This window comes from Tauraco erythrolophus, chromosome 11 (genome assembly GCF_009769465.1).
Source record: "Tauraco erythrolophus isolate bTauEry1 chromosome 11, bTauEry1.pri, whole genome shotgun sequence".
Taxonomy (NCBI): Eukaryota; Metazoa; Chordata; class Aves; order Musophagiformes; family Musophagidae; genus Tauraco; species Tauraco erythrolophus.
The window spans coordinates 12,475,523-12,486,122 of NC_141475.1; the positions used below are offsets into that span (position 1 = coordinate 12,475,523).

The window sequence follows — 10,600 nt, forward strand, 5'->3', positions numbered from 1 at the left end:
CTATACTTGTGCCTCTTCCGTAGATTTTTCTCTTGGTCTTTTCTTTTGAATATAAGGTTGTATAAATAAAAATATTATTCCCACCATGTATAGCAAGCCAGATATGTAAAAAGAAAAATCGTATTTATGTGTGATGTCATAGATCCAACCTGCAAAATAAGGACAAAACATGTTCATTACAAAACTTGACAACAAGGTACATTGCATGGCAAAACATGAAAAATACTGCACATTTCTCTTACAACATTTCAGTCAAATCCATAGATGTTTTGTGGAAAAAAAAGAGGTGGTGATTGTCTCCTCCTCTAGATGCTACAAATGGAAACGTATTGACAAAATCTCTTGTTCATTCATGAAAACACAAAACGAGTGCAAAACCTATCCCCTCATTTAATTATCATGGGAGTTTTAAAATGGGACTCTAGCTATATGCCATCCTAAGAAGCCAAGCAACCTTCTCTCTAAAACTGTACATTTTCCAAATAAGTTATCACAGGTCTGACTTGAAAATAAACATTTTGGAATCCCAAACCAATTGGTTCTTCCATTCTACTATTTTCTTAGAAAAATGCCTGATACTGCTGGCTGGTTCAAAGGCTGTGCCTTGTGCAAGCAAACACATTCCCAATAGCTTTCTCAAAGACTTTCATAGCAAAAAAAGACTTTTCAAGAGATACAATCTCTGTACTGCAATGACTGTCATTCCAGCCTAAATTCCTTTGTGAAACTACAAGAAAGTTACTTCAGAAAGGTTTGAGAACCCAAAATAGCAAAAATTTCCTCATGTCATGCTGGTTGCCTTGCGATGTAACCTAAAGATCAGAAGCTTTTTTTACATCAACTAATTGCATCCTATCTACTTCACTACTAATGACTAAACACAAAGACATGTTCAGCACAGACTGAAAGGTGCTGAAAGAATATATGGTAGAGTAAAACACTGCTGCTTTTCAAAGGGCATTAAATGAGCTTTCTTCTAAATTGTGTCAGCTCACTCAATGGTAGGGAGAGAAGGTGAGAGCATTCTCACTTTTCTGGGTTGCTGGTGCTGCTTATAGTTTCAGTTCAGCCTGTTGCCATCCCTGGCTGACCACGGCTGTTACTCACAAGGATTCTTACCGCTTTCTTCTAGTTTGTGTATCTGTAAAAGACAGCCATACTCCGGCTATAGTATCGACAATCAGTACCTATCTCTCTCCTGTACTTCCCCACCTCTTTCTATGAGAAAACTTACAATGAATGTCTGTTTAGATGTAAGTAACTTTAGGGGTGACATACATACACTTCTACCTTCTGCTGTGGATGGCAGTAAAGAGATTATGAGCAGGGCGGTCCCGAACATAGGTATTTCTGGCTGAAGGATGGCAAAGCTAAGTTAGTTAAACCAACACATCCATTGGCAGCTTAGAGTCATGGCACCCAAACTTGTTCTTGGAGGTAATACTATGGTACAAGCACCTGCCTGCCCTGAAAACTATTCATCATTTTTTCATCTAGACAGAGGTATGAGTATGTATAGTCCATATACTGCACAAAACACACAAAAATAGGTTAAACCTTTCTCATTTTGAAAAGGCATTTGATAACATTTTAAGAAAACATACCATTGAAAAGATACATTGTAATAGATTTGTGGTTATTTGCAAAGATTAATAATCAGTAGTGTGTGAATAGTGAGCTGGTACCCAGCAGATGTGATCTGTAAATTTTTACAGTGTAGAGTTGGATGTTACAGTCCATTCTGGAGCAGCTGTAATTTTGTTAACTACACATGCTCATAACATAAGAAAGCTTAACACGTCACACGGTTATTACACAAACATCAGTTGGTTAGCAATTTGAACTTCTAACCTGCAAAGGGTGGTCCAAGCAATGCAGATATTCCGTTGGCACAGATGATGATGCCATAGGCATTGGCAAGGTGTTTAGTTCCAACTAAATCTTCAGTCACAACAGGCATTAGAGAAAAATAGCCGCTAGAAAATCCTATTAGAGCACAAACCACAGCCAGGCTAACGTATGTTTGCATTAGTGGCAAAGTAAGAATGCAGGTGACCAGGGTAAAGTTAGCTATAAGGAAGACATTCCACGTGCTGATGCACGGGAGATCAGAGATGATTCCAAGGATCACTTTACCAAAAATATGAACAATGGCTATAATAGATGTCAAAGGGAATATATTGTTCTGACTAGATAAGTTGTACTGCTTGACTATTTCTGGAAGATGAATAAAGGGAATGACAAAGCTGCTATAGGCAAATAAAGCCCAAATTATAAAGGCCACAAATACTCTATTGGTGAAGAGTGATGCAGCTCCAAAGTAGCTGGAGTACCATATTGCAAAGCCCTTCCTGACCGTAACTGTCAGCTGGCTCACTGTCTTAAGAATGCGCAATCCATACATATCCCTTCTGCTCCTAGATTTACCTCCAATTTCTATGTGCTGAACACTGTCAAGCACTTCTTCATTTGTTGCCTCTTGTTTTTTTTCCGGTTCTTCACTGAGGACTCCCTTAGATTTTACAGTCTCTGCAGAATGGGACAGAGCTTTTGCCTGATTATCTCCACTATTACTTCTCACAACATATTTTTCACTAACAACATCTTTGGGAGAGAGTGGTCTCATAAGCGCCCCACAGACACAAAGGTTCAGGGAGATGGCACCCTGGATGAACATGGCATTCCTCCACCCAAATTCAGTGCAGAGGTACTTCAGTAAGGCAGTCATTAGGAAAGCTCCAAACCCTGTTCCCGTGGTACTGAGTCCTTGTGCAAGCGCTCGTCTCTTCTGAAAATACTGCCCCACCATGACCACCGCAGGCAGATAAACCATGCCACTTCCAACACCTATGAAAATAAAAACTGAAGTAAATCTGAACTTTTTGCCAACAAGATAAAAAACAGTGAAAAATGGTGAGTGAGGGGATGCTGAGTGAGGGGACAGTGAGTGAGGAGATGGTGACTGAGCGGGTGGTGAGTGAGGGGATGGTGAGTGCAGGTCCCATGGAGCTGGAGGAAACATCTCAGGCATCTCTTCACTGGTTTCCTGGACAGCATTACTCCTGTGACAGCATCTCACTTCTCCACCTCGTGTAAAAATTTGCCGCAGATTTTTTCTGAAAATATAGTTTTCACCCCTCTTTAAGTTCTCTGCATAATCTCTGCTTTTTTGTCTGGTACTTCATATATGCTCTTTCTGAAAAGCAGCAAGGGCTGAGAGAAAGAGTGATTGGTAGATGCGTAGATTCCTGCCTGCTTGATTATATTCAATATATATGGAAACAGAAATTCCGAAAAGGGCAGAACCATGCCTTTAATTACTGTTCTTTGTTCAGGAATTTACATTACTGAAATCCATGGTACGGTGGTATAACAAGTCACCACAGTGATCCTTCCTAGTTCATTTTTTTTCCATCCATAGACCTAGATAAAAAATTATGTACAGAAATTCCGCAAAAGGGTAGCTTGAGAGAATGGAGGGTACTGAAGCTATTATTAATACTGCAAATGATTCATTTTTTTCATAACATTTCTGTCTGTCACATATAACATAGATACCATGCTTCATTTGCAAACACAACTGGCCATGTTATCCACGGAATGAATAATATTTCAAGCCCCTTGAATTGCTCAGTGTTGCTCAGATAATAATAATTAAAGGTCAAATTTTGTATTTCTTATTTAGATCACTTTAAAATATTTGTTTCATATACATTAACAGTATCTCTTTCCAGAAATGAACAGTGAATAAAATGGAGTAGTGCTTTAAGCAGATAATACTGGGTTCTTCTACATAACTTTCTGAAAGTAAATAAATTTTTTCACAAGCAGACACATTCGCTAGAAACTGAGCATTCAGGCACTAAGGATCTGTTGGTTTTCCAGAAATATGCCTAAACATGCATGCCTTTTCACATTTTGATCGGGCTCCTACACGTCAAAAGGTTTTCTACAGATCTAATTCCAATAAAAATTACAAAATATTACTTCTTTCAGTGATTTTGATTTTTAAAAAATGTAGCAAAATTAGTTGCTATTTATTAGTGGTTGTTGATGTAACCTGAATATCCTTTATTAGAAACTACTTATGAAATACAGCCACATGCATTCTCCTAGTTGAGACTGGGATAGAGTTAATTTTCTTCATAGTAGCTCATATGGTGCTATGTTTTGGATTTGTGACCCAAACACTGTTGATAACACCGGGAGGTTTTAGCTATTGCTGGTCAGTCCTTCCACAGCATCAAGCCCTTTTCTGTTTCTCATGCAGCCCTGCCAGTGAGTGGGCTGGGGGTGCACAAAATGCCAGAGGGGACACAGCTGCAACAGCTGACCCCAGCTGACCAAAGGGACATCCCATACCATATGATATCATGATCAGGAATAAAACTCAGGGAAATTAGGAGGAAGGGGAGACATTCAGAGTTGTGGCATTCGTCTTCTTGAGTAACCATTACACATGGTGAAACCCTGCTTTACTGGAAATGACTAAACATCTGGCTGCCCATGGGAAGCAGTGAATTAATTTCTTATTTCGTTTTGCTTGTGCATGCAGCTTTTGCTTTACTTATTAAACTGTCTTTGTCTCACTTTTACCCTTCTGATTCTCTCCCTCATCCCACTGTGAAAGAGTGAGGGAGCAGCTGTGTGGGGTTTTGCTGTCTATCAGCAGTAACCCACAACACCTTTTAAAACGGATTTTGAAACAGGACATAGTTATCATAATCTGGTAGTTTATTAATGTGAGTAAATAAGTACATTTTCTGAAAAGATAACAGGCTGTAAACAATGTTAAAGAAAAGCTTGCATAACTTAATCATCTAACTTCCCTCTTTGCTCACCCAGATAACCTTCAAAGGAATCAAAAATAATTGAAAGAACTTTCAAATGTTAGTACAGCTCTTACCAGCTGTCACTCCAAATGTAAGGAAGAGGTAGTGCACGTTTGAGGCGTACGCACTCAGTATCCAACCTAGGGCATTCAATATTCCTCCAATTATAGCTGTCTTGCGGCACCCACACATGCTGATGAATAAACCAATGAAAGGACCTGTTAAAAAACATGAAAAAAAATGTTAAATTAGTTATTTAATTACCTACATTCTTTAATAATTTTTGACATTAAGATTCTTAATGTTTTAAAAATGTTAAACATCAGGCTACTCATGCAATCCAGTTTATTTTCCCTATTACTGTTTAAAATTGTGTCAAGAAAAATTCAACCAATTGACCAAATACTTAGCAAATACCTGCAAGACCTAAAATCAAAGTTGTCCCATGAAGAAGGGACAGTTTAAACAGAGGAAAAAACTGAAACTGTTGTTCCCAATACTAATGCTGTGTGAGTGCAGGGCTTTTTCACAAGTAATTAGAAAGTAGACGTTTTATATTGTTTTCAGTGGAACATTTTATGCAGACCTAAACACACCTTTTTCAATCTTAATTTAGGGAGATGGAGGTGTATATATACACAAACATACCCTCCACATATTATTTAGGGTTGATCCAACCACAACTTAAAAAGTAAATTTTAGATCAGCTGCCAAACTGAAATATAAACTGTCCAATCTCAACATTTTCTCCTCCCAGACAGAGTACGGGGAGGACCACAAGCTTCACAGATCATTTGTTTTCTTAATTCTAGTTAGACCTTGAAGTCACAGGCATCCTTTCCTGTTCATGCTGTCTCCTGGAGTAATTGTCTTCTCTATCATCTTCCCTGTAGTTCCCTTTCTCGCTCTAACTTGTAAAATTTGTCCTGGTGATTTTAAAAAGGCAACTCAGGAGAACTTGGGCAGCTCTGCTAATAAAATGGAAAACTGTAAGAAAATACTTGAGGGATGAGTGGCAAACATATTCCAAAAATCTATATAGTTTTGAAATAAATTATGCTGGAACATACCTACAATAAGTGTAATGCCCATGCTGAGGGAACTAACCCACGCTGTTAAGCCACGACTTTGATTAAACTCTTCAAGCCATTCCATGTTGAGTATTCCAAGGGCCATTTGGGACCCCATGATAAGTATGTGCACAAGGAAAGAGGAAAGCACAATCATCCAAGCCCATCCTCCATCAATGTTTGGATTAGGCTTAATTGGTTTACTTCCAGCTTTTGAGTCATCTCCAAAATCATATCCAATATCCTCTCGACTAGCATACATTTTCTCCTCAGTATTCTGAAACAAATGCAGTAAATACCTTCAAAATATATACAAAATGATCAGATTTTGTGGTTTGGTTACAGTGAATAGCATGAATCACTACCATATTTCACCATTGTGGTTTAGTGCCGTTGTAAAGTGCATAATGAGTTTACAACGTAAATATTCTAAGTAAAATGCTTAGAATATTCTCTAATTAATATATTTCTTTGTGTACCTTATTATCATGGCTGCCTATGCAGGAGTATTTATAGGTTGACAGTAGGCTGCATTATTTCGGTTACTATATACTTTACTTACTTGTAGGTGGCTGAGAGCACTCACTCTTCATGGGTTGACTGCAGTCACAAAAAGACTGGCCTCTCTCTGTATATTCCTTCTCTGTACAACCCTCTTCTGTACCAGTAAGATTATGTGCCTTTGTGTTTAAGTTGATAAAGCTTGGAATAAAAAAAGTAAATCCTGAAGAGGCAGGTAGATGAAGTTACCATATCTTTTCAGAAGAAACCAGTTTTGAGGTGAATTTCTTCCTTAGCAGTGGAAGAACAAGAGTGAAGACAGAGAAAGATGAAGATTTAAGGTTCTTGATTTTCAAAATGCTTTGCTTACATAAATTACAACAAGAGGATTGTTACTACCTCTCTGGCAAGCTTTTTATTAAAGTCAACTTGACAAACAGTTTGCTATTATGCTTTCAGTTTCCATAGTATTAATCCATATAATCCTACTAAAAGCAAAGAATTCTTCCAAATTAATGTCAATGCCCATCAGAATCAAACCAAGTGGCAGAGTTATGTGCATAGGTGTATGTAGGATAAGGCCATAAGAGCTTAATTTGATTATTTAATTTCTTCCATTGTTACTCTAAGTGAAGATTGCAACACAATGTGAAAACAATTTCAAGACCATTTTTAATTGATAAACAGGCAAGGTGCAGAACCCAGTCTTCCCTCCATCTGATTTCTGCTGCAACATATTGGGATGTTACCCGACTGTGGAGCACCACATCGGTTTCCATGGAGACTAGAAATGTAATGATACAAATTACCAGACATGGCAATTTTTTGCCTTCTTTTCTTCTCCGGAGAAATAAAAAGAGCCATCAGCTTTACAACAGTCAAAAGAGAGAAGAAAGTTATCAAAAATTGTTTAAAAAAGCTCCTATATATTCTTGGAGCCCACAGAAGGTACACCTCAGCGCTAGCTCCTTGCTACTGAAAACTGACAATGAATGGAGTAACTCAGATTCTGTACTAACTAAAAGTTTGGACTGCTGTCTTTAAGTACACAAGTATATTTTGCTTCTCAAGTTACTACATTGCCAAACTATTTTACTTTTTACTTATTGCTAGATAAACACACAGAGAAGGCCTTGAAGTATTTCATACTAGCATGTAGATGGAGTCAGAGCTGATGGGTCAAAGCTACTGCTTCTTTCACATACAACGTGAAAACCTGACCATACACGGAACCTCTCCAGTCTGGCTTCTGGGTAAGTTACCGTTGTAGTTAAGTGCCACCTATCCCTTACTTGCATATGGGTAATTGTGCATAACTAAGGGCAACTTGAACATGCAGGTTCCTCCAGAAGCACACTGATTTGCCTCATACAGTGAATTGGGGTTAAAATATGTTGTACTTCTGATATCACATTTTTCACAGATGGATACTGCTTTACGGACTAAGTTGTCACTAGCCCTAACTCAGCCATGGAAGGTATTGGTGACACAGTCAGGAGGAACAAGAACTGTGCACATTTAACACTTGCTGCACGAGCTGATAAGCTGTGACCAATTCATGAGTCCACACCTGGGTGCCAGTGGAAACTCATACTGAAATGACTTACTGGCTTTTTCTTTCCAAATCAAGAGGCAGAGAAAAGGGAGATTATGCTTGGAGGTCTTTCTAGAGGTTCGGCAGGGTGTCTGAGGCAGGACTGTATACATGGTGAGAGGAAGGCTAGCAAGGGAACAAGCCAGAGCCATGTAGTGGTGCAGATATTTTTAAACATAGGAGGACAGCCTGGGACAGCCTTAGTTAAAATTATACTTCATCCTTTACAGAGGATGACCCCTCAGCTCTTTCCTGTTAACGTACTAGGAGCTAGAGCCCCATTGATGTAGTTTATGTGACTACTTAAAGAGGAATAAGCCCACTCACAAGACAGAGAAATACTAACTGCATAAAAGTAATAAAGACAGTGAATAATCATGCTAATGGAAAATAATGAGAAGCAGCAGAATGAAGGAAAATGGCAAGCTGTTAAACACGTGCTGTGTAAGATTAATGAAAATGTATGATGGGTATTACAGTACATCTTAGATAACAGAATACAAAATTATGTAACTAAAGATTCAGAGTCAGGATTAAATGTGGAGCCTCACCTTTCTCTTTCACGCTTTTGACTGGTTTTGTGTGCACCTGAATACTGATACTGGATACAAAAACTTTTCTTCATTGGACAGGAAATAGATACATCTTTTATATATTTTAAATCATTTAAAGCAAAAATAATTGACATTGAGATGCAAAGATATGACACTCATCTTTGCAATCTTACTGACAGAATGAGCTTAGATTGAGTAGATGCAAGTTAATGTCATGATTGCATCAACCCCCACAAATCTTCAGAAAATGCATGTATTTTCTCTTTGAACTGGATTCTTGCTTATTATTCTTTCTATACTGTTAACTTTCCACTAACGTCACACTCTAAGGAGGGAAGGCCGTTTCCAATAACTGCACAAACTTTCAGGCTCTGGATAAAGCAAGGACTGGATGTATGGATCCTCTCCCCACTACTGACTCATCGCCCCATGGCCTATTGCACCCAAGAGAAACACACTCACCTGCCCTCAGCCTTCTTCCCACACCACAGCACTGCCAAGAACACGGTATCAGGGAAGGCAGAGAAGCCCAAGGGGCTTTTTGCAATTGTGAAATCCTAGAGAAACTGCAATGAAAATGACAGCAGCTGATTTGTGAAGCCAGCCACATTTCCCCCATGAGCAAGACAGGGAAGGCCCACTCACAGTAACAGTGTCTGAATATAGCCCCTCACAAGGGGCTCACAAGGATTGCATTTAAAGGCAGGAGAATCTGGATTCTTGTTTGATCAGCTGGAGAAGGACTGGATTGTTTTTCAGGAAAGCTTTTTACATTGTATATACACACAGTACAAAGAGCACTTTAGAAAACTTACCGGAGCATTAGTGCCCACAAAGATGCTGAGCTTTTTTGAAAATCTGACTTAAGAGCTATTTTAGGGACAAATGCAGGTGCTGCAAGAAGACCAAAGTTAGCAGCAAAACATCAAAGTTCCCTGTACCATCCGTGGAGCTATGGCTCTCTAGCTTGTAGTTGAACTGGATCATCGAAAAACATCTGATCTTGATATAAAAATCCATAGGATGAATAATTTACATATACTCAGGTAACCTCTTCCAGTACCTGATTGCCCCAATGTTAAAAAGTATAGAATGTAATCATACTTTAAAGGCACTTCCAACAGATAACTCGTAAATGCATTATAGATGAGTTTGTTTCACAGTATTCCTAGTGGACACGCCACACGTAATTATTTGGGTTTTGTAGATGTACAGAAAAAAAAAAAAAACCGACATTGTTAAAAACGTAGTTTATTCTGGGTGTCAAAAGTTTTGGCAGCCTAAGTTCAACTTGCTGGTATGTTGAGCACTTCAGTCGTCAATGACTTCATTGGACAGGCGCATAGTAGCCACTTTGCAGATCAGAGCCACAGGGCATAACTGTGCATGCCCAGCAAGGAAGAGAAAATTAGAGAAATTAAAAGCTTAAAACGCTAAGCTAATTGCCAGGGTCACAAGTTTGCATGAAGTCGGCAGCAGCTCCATTTCCAGACTCAGGTTGCCGCCCTTCTGCCCCCGAGGACTGTTTCCCAGGCCGTGCTCAGAAAATCCCTCCGGGAGACCCCTCGGTGCTATTCTGCCTCAGTGTGACCCTCGGGTGGTCCCACGTTCCCCGGGGACAGCGGGAACAGGCTCAGACAATGAACACTTTTCTCCCCTTGGTGCCAAGGGAATGGGCAGCTTGCCTCAGGTGCCGTACCTCTATTTTGTAAACGGTTACAGGCTGTTACCGGAGCAGCCCGAAGGGAGGAGATACACTTCCCCCACCCGCCCCAAGATAACAAATTTGGGAGTTTGACAAGCTACGTCCTCCCCAGCATTCAAGTTACGCTCATCTATGCAAACCACTGCTCACACCGGGAGGGCTGCCATCCCCCGCGCCCGGGACTGCCACGGGGGCAGCGCTTGCCGCGGAGCCCGCAGCGCCGGGGCTCGGGCTCGGGCGCACCCGCCTCCGCTGCCCGCGGGAGCTGCGGCGGCGGGGCCGGGCCGTGGGGCGGCGTTTGGGAGGACGGCGCGGTGCAGGCGCCGCCCGCCCGCCGGAGCACA

The 10,600-nt window shown here is 40.2% G+C and overlaps 1 protein-coding gene across 1 annotated transcript; it reads right to left on the minus strand.

Moving 5' to 3' along the window:
* Positions 1-6,164, minus strand: SLC16A14 (solute carrier family 16 member 14). Its single transcript, XM_009982187.2, has 4 exons — positions 5,903-6,164; positions 4,907-5,050; positions 1,852-2,847; positions 1-149 (listed from the first exon to the last, which is right to left on the minus strand). The coding sequence occupies exons 1-4, from the start codon at positions 6,162-6,164 to the stop codon at positions 1-3; spliced, it is 1,551 nt and encodes a 516-aa protein (XP_009980489.1).
* Between the last annotated feature and the right edge of the window lie 4,436 nt (positions 6,165-10,600).